The sequence below is a fragment of the Podarcis erhardii genome, assembly GCF_964252035.2.
Source record: "Podarcis erhardii genome assembly, chromosome: 10".
Lineage (NCBI taxonomy): Eukaryota > Metazoa > Chordata > Lepidosauria > Squamata > Lacertidae > Podarcis > Podarcis erhardii.
Genome location: NC_138500.1, coordinates 9,047,822 through 9,068,609, shown reverse-complemented (window position 1 = coordinate 9,068,609; position 20,788 = coordinate 9,047,822). Strand labels below are relative to the sequence as shown.

Below are 20,788 nucleotides of genomic sequence, written 5' to 3'. Positions count from 1 at the left end.
CTGTTCGCACGGTACATTTTTAAGTATTCTTTATATATATTCCAATCCCCAGATACCTTTTGGTTTGACATTCCTCTTAAGTTTTCCAGTCAATTTTGCTAGAGTCAAATTCTTATGATAGAATACCTGCACATTGCCACTTTCCAATTCACAGCAGAGGTCATTCACCAAGCTGCCTCTGCCCCATAAACTGGCCTGAAACCAGATTGAAATGGGTCTGGATAACCCACCTAGAGGTGGGGGGCAAGCCACACTCCCCAGTACCTTGCCCAGGAATAGGATGTTGGAAATGGAGCTGTAATGATACAATATGGTGGGGTTAAGGGAGGTCTTGCAATAGAGGTCTTGCAACTGCCTCCTTGAGGCGTGTTGGAACCCTGCCTTGACCGCTGCTCATAGAATCATAGAATTGTAGAGTTGGAAGAAATTCCCAAGGATCATTCTAGTTCAAACCCCCCCCCCCCCCCGAAATCCAGGAATCTCAGCTCTATAGAGTTCATTCAGTTTTCAATTTCGGATTATTGCGAAAGCCACCCAACCTTTCGAAACAATTCTGAAGAATCTGCTTTCCCCCGCCCATCATGCAAATGGCATATAAGTGGTATAATTTCCAAGGATTCTTTGACTGTAATCAGTTTGGCAGAAGCTCTTTTGAATACGGTAAGGCATTAATTCTTTCATCTTTTAACTGTAAAGTTTTTTAACTGACCTGTCGATCCTGATCCTTACGTGTGAAGCTAAACACCAACAACCATTAATATTTCACAATGGGTATCTCATAAGATCGTGGTCATTGTCTGAAATATGATCAGTAGAGATGGAGTAGAAATTTTGTATGCTTGGGATTTGAAGGGGGTTTGTATAATTTGCCCTCTCCAAATCAATGCACAAACTGAAAAGCAGCTACCTTATGAAATTCACACTTCTGTGATTCTGCGACGTAAGTAAAACTGCATGTAATAACAGAAATATGGAATACTGAACTTGGGAGGAGAAATGGCGAGGAGCCAGTTTGATTCAACTACCCCTAACAGCAGGGCCGGCCAGACAACCCATGAGGTAAAATGAGGTGAACACCTCAGGTGGCAGTTTCCACCCGCTGCAGCAGATCCCAATGTCAGTACAGTGGTACCTCGGAAGTCGAACAGAATCCGTTCCGGAAGTCCATTTGACTTCCAAAACATTCGGAAACCAAGGCACGGCTTCCAATTGGCTGCAGGAAGTTCCTGCAGCCAATAGGAAGCCACAGAAGCTTGTCAGACGTTCGGGTTCCAAAGAACATTTGCAAACCGGTTTGCGGCATTCGGGAGCCAAAATGTTCGACTCGCAAGGCTTTCAGGATCCAAGGTACAACTGTATTTCTTCTCCTCTGCAAACCCTTGTTGCTTATGTAGATCTTCCCTGACCCACTTCTTCCCTGCCAATGCCAAAAAACCAGGGTCCTCTTCCCCAGGTGTGTGTTTGTGTAGACCAAGAGAGAAAGCAAATCCATTTTAAAAATACAGTGGTACCTCGCAAGACGAATGCCTCACAAGACGAAAAACGCGCAAGACGACGAGTTTTCCGTTTTTTGAGTCGTTCTGCAAGACGAATTTCCCTATGGGCTTGCTTCGCAAGATGAAATGTCTTGTGAGTTCTTGCGAGTTTGTTTCCTTTTTCTTAAAGTCGCTAAGCCGTTAATAGCCGCTAAGCCGCTAAGCCACTAATAGCTGTGCTTCGCAAGACGAAAAAACCGCAAGACGAAGAGACTCGCGGAACGGATTAATTTCGTCTTGCGAGGCACCACTGTAAGTTAAAAAAAAAAAAACAACCTTTGTGTCAATCCAAATAACCCACTTTGTGATGTTAACTTTCTGATCAAGGATTACTTTGAAATAAAATCTGGAATCATTTACCGTATTTTTCGCTCGATAACACGCACCCGACCATAACACGCATGTAGTTTTTAGAGGAGGAAAACAAGAAAAAAAATATTCTAAATGAAACAGTGGATGTATGATTTTTGTGGTTCATGCTGTGGCCACAGACATGTGATCTGACGGTCAGTTTGGGGTAGCCCAATGCAAAAATCCTGAGGATCCCTGTGGATCCATGCTTTGTAACCACGTTTTTGCACCACTGCGGCCCCAGGCAACAGTGGGTGCGTGATTTTTTTGGTGCAGGCTGTAGCCATGGACATGCTATGTGATCTGATGGTGAATTTGGGGTGACCCAGTGCAAAAATCCTGAGAATCCATGTGGATCCGTGCTTTGTAACCACGTTTTAAGTGGGGAGGGAAGGAAAAGCACTCAAGGGACAAGGAGCATGTGTGGGGTGTGTGGAGAAGGATACTGCTAATAATGCAGAAGAGGGGAATAAGGGGAGAAGGCTCCTCTCTTCTCCCGCTTTGCTCCTTTAAAGCAAGCAAGCTCTGCTTCTCTCCCTCCTCCCTGGCTCATCCCCTGGCTTAGCGAGCTGAAAAACTTTGCTGCTATTTAGCAAGCTGAGTGGGGAGGAGGGACAGAGAGCCTGCTTGCTTTAAAGGAGCCAACCGGACAGGAGCCGCTTACACGAGTGTAAGCGGCTCCTCTCCTCTCCCGCTTTGCTCCTTTAAAGAAGCAGGCACTCTGTTCCTCTCTCCTCCCTTCTTTCCCGCTGGAAACCACGGAGGAGGGAAGCATTAAGCATTCGCTCCGTAACATGCACAGACATTTCCCCTTACTTTCTAGGAGGAAAAAAATGCGTGTTATGGAGCAAAAACTACGGTAAATTCATTTGCTGCTCTGATAAACTTCAGAGGCATCTCATTTAATGCATAATAAGGATGTCCTGAGCCCATTGTCAACTCCAACTTGCTAGACAAAAATGGGTATCATTTGCTATGAGTTTCTGCCAAAGATCTGAAGTTTGACAAGATTAAATACCTTGTAGCCTTTAGGCAGGTGCCAGGGGGTGGGGTGGGGATACAATCAAACCTCGGTTTTTGAACGGCTCCATTTTTGAACATTTTGGTTCCCTAACGCCAAAACCCCGGAAGTAAATGCTCTGATTTTCAAACGTTCCTCAGACCTCGAACATCCGACAGGGCTTCCGCTTGAGTGCGAGAAGCTCTTGCAACCAATCAGAAGCCATGACTCAGTTGACGAATGTTTCGGAAGTCGAACGGTCTTCTGGAATGGATTAACACTGTATTGTTTTTAACGGCCTCGGCCCAGTATACCTGAAGGAGCGTCTTCACCTCCATCGTTCTGCCCGGACGCTGAGGTCCAGTGCTGAGGGCCTTCTGGCGGTTCCCTCATTGCGAGAAGCAAAGCTACAGGGAACCAGGCAGAGGGCCTTCTCGGTAGTGGCGCCCACCCTGTGGAATGCCCTCCCATCAGATGTCAAAGTGATAAATAACTACCTGACATTCAGCCCTGCTCAGGGAAGTTTTTAATCTGTGATATTTTAGTGTATTTTTGGTTTTTATGGAAGCCACCCAGAGTGGCTGGGGAAACCCAGCCAGATGGCCGGGGTACAAATAAATTATTATTATTATTATTATTATTATTATTATTATTATTATTATTAATATTAACACTTGATTGGGAGCCGCCTGGAGTGGCTGGGGAAACTCAGCCAGATGGGCGGGGTATAAATAATAAATTATTATTATTATTATGTTCCACAACCGAGGTTGGACCGTACGGATGAATGCGGCAAATGGTACGTGTCAAATTAATATGATTTGTTTGTGGTGGCGGGTATTTCTGTTCCAGTTCCATCTGTAGACCACTGTTCCAACCGCCGCAGATGGAGCCCAGAGATTCTTATGCATCTCTGGTGAAAGGTCTTGAGCCTTTTAACGTCACCGGAGATTTCAACCCTTGCGCGCTCCTGCTCACGGGAGACGAAGCTTTCCCGGTGCTTGTGAGTACGAAGGGGCATGTGCTAATAGCCGCAACCCGGTACGGGGCAGGCCGGATCGTGGTGACGGCGCACGAAGCCATGCTGCAACTGCCCCAGTTCCTGCCGTTCATCAAAAACAGCCTGGAGTGGGTCAAGCCGTCCCCGACAGCAGAAGTAGGGGTCCACAATAGCATGAAGGCCCTCTCTGAGTTGCTTCTCAGTCATGATGTCAAAGTGAAATCGGATGCGGCCCTTGCTGACACCTTCGGGGCCTATTGCACCAGCGCCTATGATGATAGCCAAGCCCATCAGCTCGTGGAATTTGTGAAGAATGGCGGGGGGCTGCTCATAGGTGGGCAGGCCTGGTATTGGGCATATGACCATGGGTACGAGAAGGCCCTGGCTCTTTTTCCTGGCAACCGGGTGATAGGAATAGCCGGAGTGTACTTCACCGCCAATATGGGGGAGAATGGGATCTTTCCTGTGTCCCAGAATATACCAGAGGTTCCCCCAAACCCAGAGTGAGTATACCTCTTCATTGTCGGTTATTTTTCATGGAAGGGGGAGGCGTTTATTGGGTTGCTTTTGTTTTTATTGTGTATTTTGTTTTATATAGTCATTTTAGGGACACGGGTGACGCTGTGGGTTAAACCACAGAGCCTAGGACTTGCCGATCAGAAGGTCGGAGGTTCGAATCCCCACGATGGGGTGAGCTCCTGCCAACCTAGCAGTTCGAAAGCACGCCAAAAAAGTGCAAGTAGATAAATAGGTACCGCTCCGGCGGGAAGGTAAACGGCGTTTCCGTGCACTGCTCTGGTTCACCAGAAGCGGCTCAGTCATTCTGGTCACATGACCCGGAAGCTGCATGCCGGCTCCCTTGGCCAGTAAAGCGAGATGAGCGCCGCAACCCCAGAGTCATCCACGGCTGGACCTAATGGTCAGGGGTCCCTTTACCTTTATGGCCATTTTATGTTGTAACTGTCCTGAGACCTGTGAGTATAGGGCAATATACAAATTTAAATGATGTTGATGGTGATGATTACCTAGTTCTGAATTTACTGCCCAACTCCCACCAATGTTCTGTCACAATTTAGGATGACCGACAAGGGAACCCAACCAGGGGCTGTACAGATCAGTCATGAGATTAGTTTTGAGCAAACTAAAAGTATTAATGTTCTCGAGGTGGGCAGGGGATGACAATCTCTCCTACGTGGCAAGCAGAAAGGCTACCGCTAAACCTTGCAGGTCACATCCATGCCATATTTTAAATCCATACCATATCTTTTAAAGTCAGTTGAGGCGTTCCCAAAGTAAAGGAAGGATTGATCTCTGATTAATAAGAATACACACAGAGGCTTGAACCAGCAAGACTCTGGGAAGGGTGCGTATAATAATCTCTACCTCCACCCTCCGGCCCAGGTCGTTTTATTCACAAAAGAACTTTTTACAGTGTGTTCATAAGAACCAATCAGATTTCTTCTGAGCATTTCAACAAATCCCATGTGGGAACAAAGTTAAACTACCAAAACTAATTAAGCATGGGGTAAATAAAACAGAACTACAAAGGAGTGCATTTGGCAACCCCGGGAGGTGATAAACAAGCAATATACATGATAAGAAGAATGGCCAGGAAGACAGCGATCATTATCACCTTCAGGTGAGATCTGTTTCCTGGCCCTAAGTTTAACATCCTAAGATTGACATATCAGAAAAGCTACATCAAATAAACTTGCCCACTATCTTTATGGCCCAGGATGCCTGCCTGGTGAAGCAACTGGGCTGCGTACGTGACTTGTCCAGCAAGAGAAATGGACAGTAGAGGAAATGGCCAGAGATGCAGAGGGTTGTGGGATTTGATCAGAAATTATTGTCAATGAATCAAACCCAGTCAACACAATGCATTCATCGTGGACACAATGGCTTGATGCATATTTTATAATTCCTCATAGTAATCCCACCTGACCCCACACTCTGGATATTTGTACTGCTACAGTCAATTTCTTGCATGTGTCTTCATCCATCAAGGAGTAGGGCTATTGGTGGCCACTAGCCATGATGTCTATGCTCTGCCTCCACAGTTTGAGGCAGCAGTGCTTCTGAATACCAGATCCTGGAATGCACGGATCCTGCTTTTGGGTTTCCCACAGGCATCTGGTTGTCCACTATGAGAACAGGCTGCTGGTCTAGAAGGGTCCTTGGTCTGATCCAGCAGCCTTTTCTTCTGTTTTTATCCAAATAATCAAGTATCTGTTGAGCAGGGTGCTAATGAGTCTGGTCAAATTAATACCTTATACCTTTTATGAAGACTTTATTGGGAAATTTGGGTAGCTAGTGCTGTTTGGATGCAAAAGCTAACTTGCATTTAATAATAATAATATTTATTTATATCCCGCCCTCCCCTGCCAGAGCTGGGCTCAGGGCAGCTAACACCAGTAAAATTACAGTAAAAACATAATACGGGGGGGGGGGGAATTAAAATACAGGTTAAAATGCAATTTAAAATGCAGCCTCATTTTAAAAGTAGCCTATAGATCAAAACCATAAGGGGAGGAAACATAAGGGTCAGACTGAGTCCCAACCAAAGGCCAGGCGGAACAGCTCTGTCACACAATATCCTGAGAGATCCCACCCATCCTGCTCACAACCTCTTTGAACTGTTACCTTCTAACAAAGTTGTCACAAAAAAACAGATTAATCCTGAACAACAAAATAACACAGCAAGAGATTGAACAAGCTATCCAGAACATGCAATTGGGCAAATCTCCAGGGCCAGACGGTCTGACCTCCAAGTATTATAAGACATTAAAAGACTATTTGATCCAACCATTGATGGAGGTCTGTAATGAAATTATGGAAGGGAAGAAGGCGCCGGAATCGTGGAAGGAAGCTTTTATCACATTGATACCAAAATCTGAAGCTGAAAAGACACAACTTAAAAACTATCGTCCCATCTCCCTTCTGAATGTGGATTACAAAATATTTGCAGACATTTTGGCAAGTAGATTTAAAAGAGTTCTTAATGAAGTAATCCATAAAGACCAGGCAGGCTTTCTCCCAGGCAGACATATGTTTGCAAATACTAGGAACATTATTGACGTTTTGGAACTTTTGCAAACAGATATAAATACAAAAGCAGTGTTAATTTTTATAGACGCGGAGAAGGCCTTTGACAATATCTCTTGGAAATTTATGAAGGGAAATTTGAATGAAATGGGAGTGGGACGGGGGTTTGAGAATGGGATTGACGCAATATATTCAGAACAAAAGGCTAAACTAATAGTTAACAATGTGGTCACAGAAGAGTTCAAAATTGAAAAAGGAACACGACAAGGCTGCCCGATTTCCCCTTTGTTATTTATTTCGGTTCTGGAGGTGCTCTTGAACTTGATCAGAGGGGACCGGTTGGTGGAAGGGATTCAGGTCGGAGCGAAACAATACAAACTGAAAGCTTTTGCAGATGACCTAGTTTTGACTCTGCAGGAGCCAGAATCTAGTACGAAAAGAGTATTACAACTGATACAGGATTTTGGTCGGGTGGCAGGATTTAAATTAAATAAACAGAAAACTAAAGTGTTGGGAAAAAATTTGACAGATATAGAGTCGGAAAGGTTTCAGAGAGAAACAGAACTAACTATGGTTAAAAAAGTAAAATACCTAGGGGTAAACATAACAGCAAAAAACCTGAGTCTATTTAAGGATAATTATGAAAAATGTTGGTCTGAAATTAAGAGAGACTTGGATAGTTGGACAAAATTGAAGCTTTCTTTGTTAGGCCGAATTGCTGCTATCAAGATGAATGTATTGCCAAAAATGTTGTTTTTGTTTCAAACATTACAGATTGTGGACAAAACGGAGTGCTTCCGGAAGTGGCAGAAAGATATATCCAGATTTGTCTGGCAGGGCAAAAAGCCCAGAATTAAGTTTAAGATATTAACAGATGCGAAAGAAAGAGGGGGCTTTGCCCTGCCAGACTTAAAGTTGTACTATGAAGCCGCAGCTTTTTGCTGGCTAAAAGACTGGCTACTTCTCGAAGACACTGACGTGTTGGACTTGGAAGGTTTTAACAATGCTTTTGGTTGGCATGCATACTTATGGTATGATAAAGTTAAGATCAATAAGGCCTTTAAGAACCATATTGTCAGGAAAGCAGTGTTTAATGTCTGGACAAAATACAAAGACTTACTGGAAAATAAAACTCCAAGGTGGCTCTCACCTCTGGAGGCTAAGGCCCTAAAAAGACCCAATATGGAGGCTAAATGGCCAAAATATTGGGAAATATTAGAAAAAGATGGAGACAATTGGAAATTGCAGAGTTTAGAGAAAATGAAGGATAAGGTGCGAGACTGGTTACATTATGCTCAGATTAAAGAAGTTTTTAAAAATGATAAAAAGTTAGGGTTCCAGGTGGAGAAATCGAAGTTAGAAACTGAATTGTTAGAACCAAAGACTAAGGTATTATCTAGAATGTATAACTTGCTGTTAAAATGGAATACACAAGACGAAATGGTTAAATCGGCTATGATAAAATGGGCACAGGACATTGGGCATAACATTATGTTTGAGGACTGGGAAAGGTTGTGGACCACTGGGCTGAACTTCACCGCATGTAATGCTCTGAAGGAAAATGTAATGAAAATGATATATAGATGGTACATGACCCCAGTTAAACTTGCCAAAATATACCATTCGTCTGATAATAAATGTTGGAAATGTAAAGAAAACGAAGGAACATTCTTTCACCCCTGGTGGACATGCCCTAAGGTGAAGGTCTTCTGGGAAATGATATATAATGAGCTGAAAAAGGTATTTAAGTATACCTTCACTAAGAAACCAGAGGCCTTCCTTCTGGGTATTGTCGGCCAGAAGGTGTTAAAGAAGGACCGAACATTTTTTATGTATGCAACAACGGCAGCAAGGATACTCATCGCAAAAAACTGGAAAACTCAAGATCTACCCACACTGGAAGAGTGGCAGATGCAACTGATGGGCTATATGCAACTGGCCGAGATGACTGGCAGAATCCGTGACCTGGGAGAAGAGAAGATGGAGGAAGACTGGGAGAAATTCAAGAAGTATCTACAAAAACATTGTAATTTGGTTGAATGCTAAGAAGGATGCTAGATTATAAAAAACTGGCCACCACTAAATTAGATTTGAAATTTGATGATAAGTGAGACTAAAGAAAATATAAAATTTTTTGGAAGAAGTGCTAGATTATATTTGAATGAGTGGACATGAGACTGTAAACAAGTTGATAATTTGTTTGGAAAAAACTTTTAACGATGTAAATGGGAGCGGGAGACGTGAGGGAGCCCAAAGAAGTGATGAAATTATGTCTGTGATAGAAGTAAGACTGTTTATTATTTGTGCATTTATATTTAAAAACTTTAATAAATATTTATAAAAAAAAAAAAATGAACTGTTACCTTCGGGCAGAAGATATAGGACAATGAAAACACGAACCACACGCCTTCTGAATAGTTTCTATCCAAGAGCTCTGATTGCACTAAATAATGATCTCAGGGCCAGTTGTAAGAAATAGCAAGCAGTGAGTAGTAAGGAATGAGATAGGTTTTAGGTTATGCTATGCTTCTAATAGGTTGTGTTATATTCTGGATTATGTATGTTTTAATAGATTATGTCTGAATAGGATGAGAGTGTTGGAGATACGTGCAAATGTGTATGTGAATCCGGTCTTGGGTGTTTGTTTTTCGTGGTTGTGTATACTGTGTATATACGGACAATGACAATAAATTTATCTATCTATCTATCTATCTGTCTGTCTTGCAGGCCCTGCGGAAAGATGTCAAGTCCCACAGGGCCCTAGTTTCTTATGACAGAGCATTCCACCAAGTCAGGGCCAGTACTGAGAAGGCCCTGGCCCTAGTTGAGACCAATATAACCACCTTGTGACTTGGGACCTCCAAAGTGTTGCCATTTGTGGACCTTAAGGTCCTCTGCGGGGCATACCAGGAGAGGCGGTCCCATTTTAAGCGAATCGTTTCTTTCTGGTGCAGGAATACAACATCATTCCAAGAGTCCTCTTACGCATTGCTGGTGAAAGGCAATAAGTCTTTTGAGGTCCAGGGAAACTTCGATCCTTGCGAGTTGCTTCTCACGGGAGACCAAGCCTTCCCGGTGCTTGTAAGTACCAGCGGGCAGGTGCTGATAGCCGCATCTCAGTATGGGGAAGGCCGGGTTGTGGCGACGGCTCACGAAGCCCTGCTGCAAATGCCACAGTTCCTGCCGTTCATTAAGAACTGCCTGGAGTGGCTCAAGCCGTCCCCGACAGCGCAGATCGGCGTCCATCAAAGCGTGGCTGCCCTCTCCGGGCTGCTTGCCGGTAGCTGTGTCGAAGTGCAGTCCGTCGCAAGGTTTGATGACACTCTTGGGGTCTACTGCATCTTTGCCTACAACGACTCGCAAGTCGATGACCTCGTGAAGTTCGTAAAGAGAGGCGGGGGGCTGCTCATTGGAGGCCAGGCCTGGGACTGGTCTCAGCACCTTGGCAAGGAGAATGTGCTGTGTCGTTTTCCTGGCAACCTGGTGACCGGCGTTTCTGGGGTGTACTTCACTGCCAACACGGTAGAGAAAGGGACCTTCGCCGTATCTGAGAAAATGCCAAAGGTTCCTTTGATCACCCAGTAAGTACACTGTTTATTGCTTATTTCAATCATGGAATTGTCTAGAAATATTGTGGTAATGAAGTAATAGATATGGACTACTGCAATGTGCTCCACATGGGGGTTCCCTGGATCCAGAAGCCTGTTAGTGCAGAATGCTACAGCATGATTGCTTACAGGAGTGAGGCCTTATCAGCACGTGCTCAGAGATCTGCACTAGTTGCTGATCTGCAGCCGAGCTAAATTCAAGATGTTGCTATTAGTATACAGTGTCAGGCTTTGGAGAATCAGCTTCCTCCCCTGTGGCAATAGATAAAAAGATCCAATGAAAGGAAGTCTTACCAGTTAGAATCTTTAATAATCACGGCTAGAGAACAAATAACACATATCCTAGAAATGGCAGTACTCCGAATTAAGGGTCATTCCCTCCCCCTCCGCCCCATCAATCTACGTCACTCCTACGTATTGTAACCTGAATTCGTAATCTCTGTGTTTCTGTTCTGACACTTTCTGAGCTCTCTGTGACTTTGGAGACGGGGGTGAATGCTGTCCAGAGACTGTGAATCTGTTACCTCTCTCTGTCCCACTGTTTCTTCTTCTTCTTCTAGCTGTTCCCCATCCAGTATTTCCCAGCTTCTGCCTTCTGAACTGTGCCCCTCTGCAAACCACTGTTCTAAATCTATACTGTCCTCCTGCTCCTGGGAAGATTCAGGATCGGGGGAGGGGGTGGCTCCCACCATTCCTCCTCAGTGCAGCCCTCCTCAGCACGGTCTCTGACACAAAGTGTAGAACGTTACATTTGTGGTTACTGAAATTCATTCTGTTCTCCAATCTGTTAAGATCATCTTGAATCCCAATTCTATCTTCTACAGCATTAGCTCCCCCTCCCAGTTTGGTGTCATCTTCAGATTGGACAAGCAACCCCTCAGTTCCTTCATCCAAGTTGTTTATATGACATTGAACAATAAGAAGCCCAGGACAGAACCCTGTGCCATCCCACTTGTCACTTTTTTCCTGGATGATGAGGAACCGTTAATGAGTACTCTTAGTGTTATGTACTGAAGTTTTCACCCTGGGCCAGCAGGGGGATACTGTAGGTAGTTTTCACTCAGGTCCACATATGCAAATAAGGGATTGAAAGTGACGTTCAGTGATTGGATAGTTACAGAAAGTGGTTACTATTGCGTTGTAGTGGAGCTCTATATTAGCAGGCTTGGCTGAACCCTTCAGTTCAGTTCTGTTCTGGCCTTTGAATAAACAAGAGCTGTTTGAAGAATCGCTGTGTCGTCTGATATGTTCACCCACAACTTAACACTTTGAGTTCGGTCAGTCAACCAGCTACAACACGTAACAGTTACCTTGTCCAGGCCACATTTTACCAGCTGCTCTACAAAGGTGGCAGGATGGTGTGGGGTGTGTGTCCCGATTTCCTCTCCCAAAATGTTGGGGGCATGTATACTTTTTGGGCCCCAAGCTGTTGAAGATCCATCATCCCTGGTCATTGGGTAGGCTAAGTAGGATTGATAGTGCCTGAAACATCTGAAGGGCATGAAGTTGGGGGAGGATAATTCCACCAATCACATGGAAAGTTATATCCTATAATTAAGGACGATTACATTCTTTTGTAAACAGGCCCAAGGTAGATGTTGAGGGTGACTTGAAGATTCTTCTGAATGGTGTGACCAACTTTGACTTAAAGGACATGAGACCTTCTAGCCTGATTATCCATGGGAATCTGGCATTTCCAGTGGGCATAACTGATTCTTTCCAATCCTTTGTTGGAGCTGCCTACTATGGCAGGGGACGTGTTGTGGTCTTCTCCCACGAAGGAATGCTCAACAGACAATCCATGAAAACTTTCCTCCTCAATGCCATCGACTGGGTTACTGATAGAAAGGTAGGGAAAGTTGGCGTCGGAGACCAATTGAAGGAACTTTACTCTATGCTAAATCAGGCTGGGATCCCTTGTGAGCTAAGTGATCTTAAGCCTGGCTTAAGTGTGTACTGTTGCACAACTTACAGTGACATAGAGAAAGAAAGAATCCATGAATTTGTCACTGAAGGAGGTGGTCTCCTGATTGGTGGAGAAGCTTGGTTTTGGGAAGACAAGCACCCTGGTACCCATGCCATTGCACAGTATCCAGGAAACAAGATACTGAAGAAATTTGGAATTGGGATCACTGGGGTCATACCTAGCGAAAGCTACCCGGTGAGACCGGCCAGTGTTCTTGCTTCGAGCTATCGCTTCCGGGAAGCGCTCTTCCAATTCAAGGAACACATTTGGAGCAAGCAAGACCTGCAGCCTCCATATTCGTCATGGCTCAAGAAGCTGGGACAAGACTGTGCCACATTCCTGAGCATCCCAGCTACCAACTCTCCACCTCTCTCCTCGGTCCATGAGGAAATGCTGGAGCTGGTCAAACTGAGAGGGATTCCCGAGGTCAGTGCAAGCAAACCAATCAAAAGCTGCACAGATGAAGCCGTTTTGATTCAAATGGCGTTTTCGCTCTACAACAATCTTCCAGATTTCCAAAACCTAGTGCCCAGCCTGAGCCCAAACCTTCTGAAGTATCCTGCAGCGCCATCACAAGTCATTCAGATCCATGGAACAAATGATGGTAAGAGATACTGTTTGCTTTGGAGCAGTTCGTTGCTTAATTAAACCAGTAAGCCATTAAAACATAAAAATAAACTGTGCAGCCTATGATTCACCTCCATGTCTTTCTTTCTGCAGGGCCTGTAAGACAGAGTTGCTCCGCTTGGCCTTTTGCTTGGAGCCAATTTGATTCCCTCCCCCTCTTTCTTTTCCCCCCTTTCTCCTCCTGTAATGAGGCTGCATTTTAATATTTTAATGTTTCAATATTTTAATTGTTGTATTTTAATCTTGTTTTTAAGTTGTATTCATTCAACTTGTTTTTATTATTGCTTGTTAGCCACCCCTTGGCTGGGGAGTGTGAGATTTTGACCAGCTTCTGCCCATCTGAAGCTGATACAGGCTCGTCTTATCTTGAGCCCAAACAGAGTAGTCCACACAGCAGAAGGATAAGCAGTATGTGCCACATTCTTAACTATATTTACACTTCTATGCTGAGAGAATACAAATATGCATCTTGCCTCTGTGAGAGCAGAGAAGCAACTCCTCTCGGAAACAAAGAACACCGAGAGAACAGTGAAAAACAGGAAACCAGTGAACGTCACATCCTGTCTCCCATTCCCGTGGGAATCCAACAGTAACTCTGACTGTGAAATGCAAAACAATGTCTTGTGACTGCAGTTGCTGCTCAGTGAGGGAAATAGAAACCAACAGGGAGGGTGGGGTATAAATAAAAATTATTATTATTATTATTATTATTATTATTATTATTATTATTATGTCCTGGTTTGGCGTTGCAGGAGACGAAGCTTGGAGAAGCACCGGCCTTTATGTTCCTCCGGCAAAGACCGTCACTTTGCTCTTTCCGCCCAACGTCATCAGTGCTCAGCTGCAGGTGATTCTCTTTAAACCTCAGAGTCAGGGCTGTGACTACAGCTTTGAGGGGGCAACTGGGTTGAAACAGTTAGCTCCATCTCTTTAAATCTCTGTCAAGTGGATCAGGACCAGGCTGCTGGGAGGAATGGGGGTGGCTGATCATTTCCCTCCCGGTAGATTTCCCTATCAGAATACTCAGCAAAAGCTATTTGGAAACGCTCCCCTGGGGAGAGACTTGACCCTTTCCCTCCTCCCTAGGAGGAATACAGTGGTACCTCAGGTTACATACACTTCAGGTTACAGACTCCGCTAACCCAGAAATAGTACCTCAGGTTAAGAACTTTGCTTCAGGATGAGAATAGAAATTGCATGACGGCAGCGCAGCGACAGTTGGAGGCCCCATTAGCTAAAGTGGTACCTCAGGTTAAGAACAGTTTCAGGCTAAGAACGGACCTCCGGAATGAATTAAGTTTTTAACCTGAGGTACCACTGTATTTGTTTTCCAGCCAACTTTTATTACTCAGGATAGATCCACCAAAATCAATGACCATGACTAACTTAGGCCCATTAATTCCAATGGGGCTAATCAGGGCTACTTTTCCAGAAACAAGAGGTACCAGAACTCACCATGAACACCTCCCTTGTTCTCTTATAATGGCAATAGTACCCACTTGAGAAGTGCAGAGACTGAGCTCTGGTGCGTTCTGGCTGAAAAAAACACACCCTGGGGCTACTCAAAAGTTAGCTGAATAGAACCCTGTTATTTCAACACTTTCGGAATTTGATTTATTGATTTTACTGCACACTGTGTTATTTCCATGGAATTGTTTCATTGTGTGTTTTAATTATAGATTTTTTTATTTCATTGTTCCTTTACATATGTTTTTATATTTTGTAAATGGCTTAGAAGCCTATTTCTGTCATTGGTAATACAGTGGAACCTTGGAAGCCGAACGCCTTTGAACTCAAACGTTTTTGCTCCCGAAAACAGAAGTGATTGTTCTGGTTTTTGAATGATTTTCAGAAGCCAATCATCCAGCGTGGCTTCTGATTGGCTGCAGGAAGCTGCTGCAGCCAATCAGAAGCCGCACCTTGGTTTTCAAACTGTTCCGGGAGTTGGATGGAATGGATTAAATTCAAAAACTAAGGTACAACTGTAATAAAATGTGGTAAAAAAATAGTAATCGTGACAACAACAATAAAAAGAGCAGCATCGGGTGGTTTGTAAGAATAGGTGAATTTCTATGGAAGCCAAGCTTCGCAGAACCAGGCACCTGTCGCTTGACTGATGGGCAGTCCATTTGACCATCAGGCTACACCAGGCATAGACAAACTCGGCCCTCCAGATGTTTTGGGACTACAACTCCCATCATCCCTAGCTAACAGGACCAGTGGTCAGGGATGATGGGAACTGTAGTCTCAAAACAGCTGGAGGGCAGAGTTCGCCTATGCCTGGGCTACAACTTCCAAGATGCCAGTCTCTGCCCCCCAATTCACCAGGCTCTGCTTCTTCACTTGGAGGGGCCCATTCTCACATTTAGGCCCTTATCCTACCTCACAGGGTTGCGGTGAGGATGCAGGGCAATGATAAATGAATCATATCACGCCGAGCCCCTGAGCTAAAGAGCGGGAGAGAAATGGTGTCTTCAAAAGTTCAGCCAATAGCAAACCACTGCCCTCGAGGCTTAATGTTTTGTACCACCTGGTTGCTGAATCCATCATCCTTTTCACCAGGTCCAGATTGACTGTGGTTCCGATGACCTGAGCGACGCCGAGGAGTTTCGGCGTCCTCCGGTAGTGATGAGGAGGTTTGAAGTGAAGAGCGAAAGAATGGAAGTCTCCAGCTTGTGGGGCGGCCTCTTGTACATCGTGCTGCCAAAGAAGTCTTCACTGGGTGCCATATCAGTCACTGTCGAAGGGGCTTCCCTGGCTCCTTATTTCAAGCTTGGTAAGGTGGCTTACCTTTGAAAGAGGCAGGGGACATACCGTATTTTTCGCCCTATAGGACGCACTTTTTCTCCTCCAAAAATTAAGGGGAAATGTGTGTGCGTCCAATGGAGCAAATGCAGGCTCCTTGGCTTCAGCGATAGCAGCACGAAGCCTCCAAAGCACAGAGGGAGCGCTCCTTCCACGCTCCGGAGGCTACGCGTTGCTTTCGCTGAAGCCTGGAGAACGATAGGGGTCGGTGCGCACTGACCCCTCTCGCTCTCCAGGCTTCACGGATAGCCGCCTGAAGCCTTTGGAGCGCAGCGGGACTTCGCGCTGCGCTCCAAAGGCTTCAGGTTCCTTTTGCTGAAGCCGGGAGAGCAAGACTCCCCTGGCTTCAGCAGAGAGGGAGAGCTGTGCAGCGCCCCTTCAGCCAAGCGGGAGGAGAAATGGAAGGGGCTCCGTTTCTCCTGCCGCTTCGCTGAAGGGGCACTGAGCAGAGAGGGGGAGAATTTTTTTTCTTGTCCTCCCCTCTAAAACAAGGTACGTCCTATGGTTGGGTGTGTCCTATAGAGCGAAAATACGGTATGCCGTGTGGTCAGAAATCTGTTTGAATTAAGATGTGTGGGAACCCAACCACATCGTTATGTTCTCTCTAAGCCCGGCAAAAACACACAGCTTGATGTTGCCCATTCTTGCCATGCTTCCCGGTGCCCATTATAGGAAGAAAATCCTGTCCTTGCACAGTTAAAAGTTAATGAACAACACTTCCTCCCTGGGTAAATGGTAGAGCACCATCTGCTAGTGCTCTATACACCTGACTGTTCCATTTGCTCCTTTTAATGCAAATTCTATAGCCCAGCCAGGTTTTCACAAGCCGGCAGTTTTGGTGTAACATAAACACACTTACCTGGAAATGAACTTACTTGGTAAGACTCCCTTGCCCACTTCCATTTGCATCCCAATCAACAGCTGCTTTCATGCCATTTTGTGGGGGAAAGCTGCCTTACTGGGGACCATTATGCTACACAGCACCTGAAATGCGTAAATGAAGCCCATTCAGAGCAAGGGCAATGTCGCCCGGATCCATTTGCCTTTACTCTGAATGCACCATCAGACCGCCTGAGGCTCACCACCCACGAAATTGTTGCCAGGGCACTCTTCTCGGGGTGGATGCGCTGGCAAAAACCTCTCCATCCTATGTTGTTGTTGTTGTCCTGTTCTGCACAGGGATATGGAGTTAATCAGCATTACCACTTTTTGAAAATGTTGCATTTAGGTGAGACGAGCCCATCTGCTTGGAATGACATCCGCCACTTCCCTGCTCCTTGGGCCGAGTTAGAAACGGAGAATATCATCTTCACGGTGCCCTCAGAAGATGTCCGTACAATGGACAATCTAAAGGACGTGCTCATCATCTGGGGCGAGATGATGAAAGCAGTGGCCAAGTTAGCAGCCATCCCTCCCGTTTTCCCCAGGCCAGAAAGAATAGTGGAAGATGTCCAAATCTCTGGTGGTAAGTACAAACCCGTTCATATACGCATGGATGCAAACAGTAAAATACTGAGATTTCCACAACCTTCCTGTCTTTAAATAAGCAGTGAGTTCTGTAAAAATGTCCTCAGAGATGTATCGGAGCTGCAGACTTACACTGGCTTTCACCAGCATGACTTCCACAATGAATCTTTGGAATCTGTGCTTTGGTGAAAAGACAGCTAAATACCACCCATAAACAATTCCCATTTGTGGGGGGGGGGGGAATGAAGGAATAATGGTTAAATTATTTGAAAGTAGTAAGGTAAAGGGACCCCTGACCATTAGGTCTAGTCGCGGACGACTATGAGGTTGTGGCACTCATCTTGCTTTATTGGCCGAGGGAGCTGGCGTTTGTCCGTAGACAGCTTCCGGGTCATGTGGCCAGCATGACTAAGCCGCTTCTGGTGAAGCAGAGCAGCACACGGAAATGCCGTTTACCTTCCCGCCGGAGGGGTACCTATTTATCTCCTTGCACTTTTGATGTGCTTTCGAACTGCTAGGTTGGCAGGAGCAGGGACTGAGCAACAGGAGCTCACCCCGTCATGGGGATTCGAACCACTGACCTTCTGATCGGCAAGCCCTAGGCTCTGTGGTTTAACCCCCAGTGCCACCTGCATAGTACTCGAGCACAAAACTTACCCCTTTATTTTCAGTGGAGAACAAGATCTTACCATCTTATTTCAGGGGTTGCTAATAAGTCCCATTTGTGAGCGCCGTATCCTGAAACCGCAGAGATACTGCCTAAAAATAAAATAAAAACCGTTGATATTTTTGCAGTTATTTTCAAAGTAGCGACACTTTTCTGGTTCTATTGTACCTTACTGTTCCTTTACGAGTCCCCTTTTAAAGGTGGAATATAAATATATTAAAATACAACACATACATAAACCACGGTGATACAATCTATTTTAAAGTCTTTGGGGTGCACGTATGTGATTTCTCCACAATGAATTTATTCCGCTTCTGTGGGGAAGAATGAGTCTGTCTTATGAGCCTCCCTTGCCCCCAAATCTCACAGCAGGTGGGATGCATGCCGGCTATCCGATCATGTCTGATGCGACCGTGTCAGTGAAGATCACCGATAGGCAAATGTACACCGAGGGGGCCTGGGATGCTCTCCGGGAGCTGGGTCACAACCAGCAGAGGAGTGGGTGGGATTTCCCACCCCATACCACAGATGCCACCTGCTATCTCTGGTCCATCTACGTCAATGAAACTGTGCTGGAAATCCCAAGAGAGAAAGCCCACCAAGATCTTGACCCCAATGTGAGGAAGAAGAGGGTGAAGGACTATATTCAAGGTGGAGCTCAGCTGAAGGACTTCACAGCGTGGACTGCGCTGGAACCCTACTTACAGGTAAATAAGTGGCTGCCCTGGGACTCGGGTGGCGCTGTGGGTTAAACCACAGAGCCTAGAGCTTGCCAATCAGAAGGTTGGCGGTTTGAATCCCCGCAATGGGGTGAGCTCCTGTTGCTCGGTCCCTGCTCCTGCCAACCTAGCAGTTCGAAAGCACGTCAAAGTGCAAGTAGATAAATAGGTACCACTCCGGCGGGAAGGAGCAGTAGTGTTATTTGCAGTGCTAAAAAACTGGGGTGGGTTTTTTTTGGGGGGGGGGGGAAGAGCCTTAAAGTGTTGACCTGTGCATAGAAACAAAGTCAGGATGAGTCCTGAGTGGTCACAAAAATCGGTGGGGTTTTTTTTTTTTTTTTTGTAGGGAAGGGAGGAATACCGGAAAAAGAGTGGGAATGCAGTTGGGTGTTTGGGATCCCAAAGAACTGCACAACATACCACAGCTGCAGCCAAGGGGAGGGGACAGGGAGGGGCAGCTGCCCCCCTAACAAAAGGCCTGGCCCCCTCCCAGAAATCCTGGCTACTCTCAGGCTTCATCCTGAGCCCTTTTTTTGCTGGTCTCATTTGTTCTCAACAGTAGGAGTGGGGAGAAGCCATGGGAACTATAACAACAACAACAACAACAACAATAATAATTTATTTATATCCCACCTTTCCCAGCCGAAGCTGGGCTCAGAGCGCCTAACAACAGTAAAGGTAACAGCTTACATAAAATCACAATCAATTAATTGAAATACATTCTAAAATCAATTCATTCAGAATCAAATTAATGACAACCATTGGGCCAGAGCTCCGCGAAGATTGCCTAGGGAGGGAGTCAGGCTGTGCCCTGGCCAAAGGCCTGGTGGAACAACTCTGTCTTGCAGGCCCTGTGGAAATATGTCCAGTCCCGCAGGGCCCTAGTTCCTTGTGACAGAGCCTTCCACCAGATCGGGGCCACAGCCAAAAAAGCCCTGGCTCTGGTGAAATGGTCAAAACTGCTACTCTTTTTGGTAGCATAATTATAAGCCTGCAGAGAGACAGGGAATGCAGCGCGGAAATTGTTCTTAAGTCCTTAGGAAAGGAACTGTGTGTGCATGTATATATATATAGAGAGAGAGAGAGAGAGAAAGACACACACACACACACATACACACACACACATACACACAAACACACACAGTGGTACCTTGGGTTAAGTACTTAATTTATTCCGGAGGTCGGTCCTTAACCTGAAACTGTTTTTAACCTGAAGTACCACTTTAGCTAATGGGGCCTCCCACTGCTTCTGCGCCGCCGGAGCATGATTTCTGTTCTCATCCTGAAGCAAAGTTCTTGACCCAAGGTACTATTTCTGGGTTAGCGGAGTCTGTAACCTGAAGCGTCTGTAACCCAAGGTACCAGTGTGTGTGTGTGTGTGTGTATACTTCTTCACCACTTCCCCAGTGGTAATTCTGTATTGTTTTGGATGTTGAATGTGATGCCAATAAAAGGTTTGATGAAGATATTTCTTCAGTTGCAGGAGGCCTTTGGCTGGGACCCCTACATCCGCATCTTTGCAGAGTACCAAAAGATAACCTCCATCTCAAATGACAACACCTTCAAGATGAATCAGTGGGCAATACGCTTCTCTGCAGAAGTGAAGAAGGATCTGGGCCCTTTCTTTAAAGCCTGGGGGTGGCCGATTACGGATGAGCTCATTCAGGAGCTGGCCAGATCCTTCGGTCCCTGGGCAGGGGATCCAATGAAGGAGTACGAATAATGGCAGATGAAGGCGATGGACTTCATGGAACTGGCGGAAATGACTGGCAGAATCCGAGACCAGGGAGAAGAGTCGGTGGAAGAAGATTGGAAGAAATTTAAAGTTTATTTACAGAAACATTGTAAAATTAAGGAATGTTAGAAGGAGGCTGGAATGAAGTTATGTGGCTTTAGCGGAAATATTATAAAGGATTAAGTAAAAATAGATTGTTAATGGATGAAAGGAGGAAAGGTAAAGTTACATTATATTAAGATAAATTATAGGATAAAAATTGG

General features: G+C 45.3%; 2 protein-coding genes and 1 long non-coding RNA gene across 3 annotated transcripts in view; 2 read left to right on the top strand and 1 right to left on the bottom strand.

The window, feature by feature from the left end:
- Positions 1-20,788, bottom strand: part of LOC309351967 (endonuclease domain-containing 1 protein-like) — a 198,566-nt gene that overhangs the window by 13,446 nt on the left and 164,332 nt on the right. The window lies entirely within an intron of this gene.
- The window catches only part of LOC309352072, a 33,385-nt gene continuing 16,193 nt past the window's right edge, over positions 3,597-20,788 (top strand). Inside the window, exon 1 of the long non-coding RNA XR_014161086.1 lies at positions 3,597-3,641. This is a non-coding gene — a long non-coding RNA (uncharacterized lncRNA). The remainder of the gene's footprint in view (positions 3,642-20,788) is intronic.
- On the top strand, positions 3,773-20,513 carry LOC309351773 (TRPM8 channel-associated factor homolog; the record flags this gene model as incomplete). The annotated part of the gene is made up of 8 exons (XM_081879699.1): positions 3,773-4,389; positions 9,886-10,512; positions 12,124-13,109; positions 13,885-13,979; positions 15,695-15,908; positions 17,166-17,399; positions 18,441-18,778; positions 20,268-20,513. 8 exons carry the CDS (start codon positions 3,773-3,775, stop codon positions 20,511-20,513), a joined length of 3,357 nt encoding a protein of 1,118 aa, XP_081735825.1.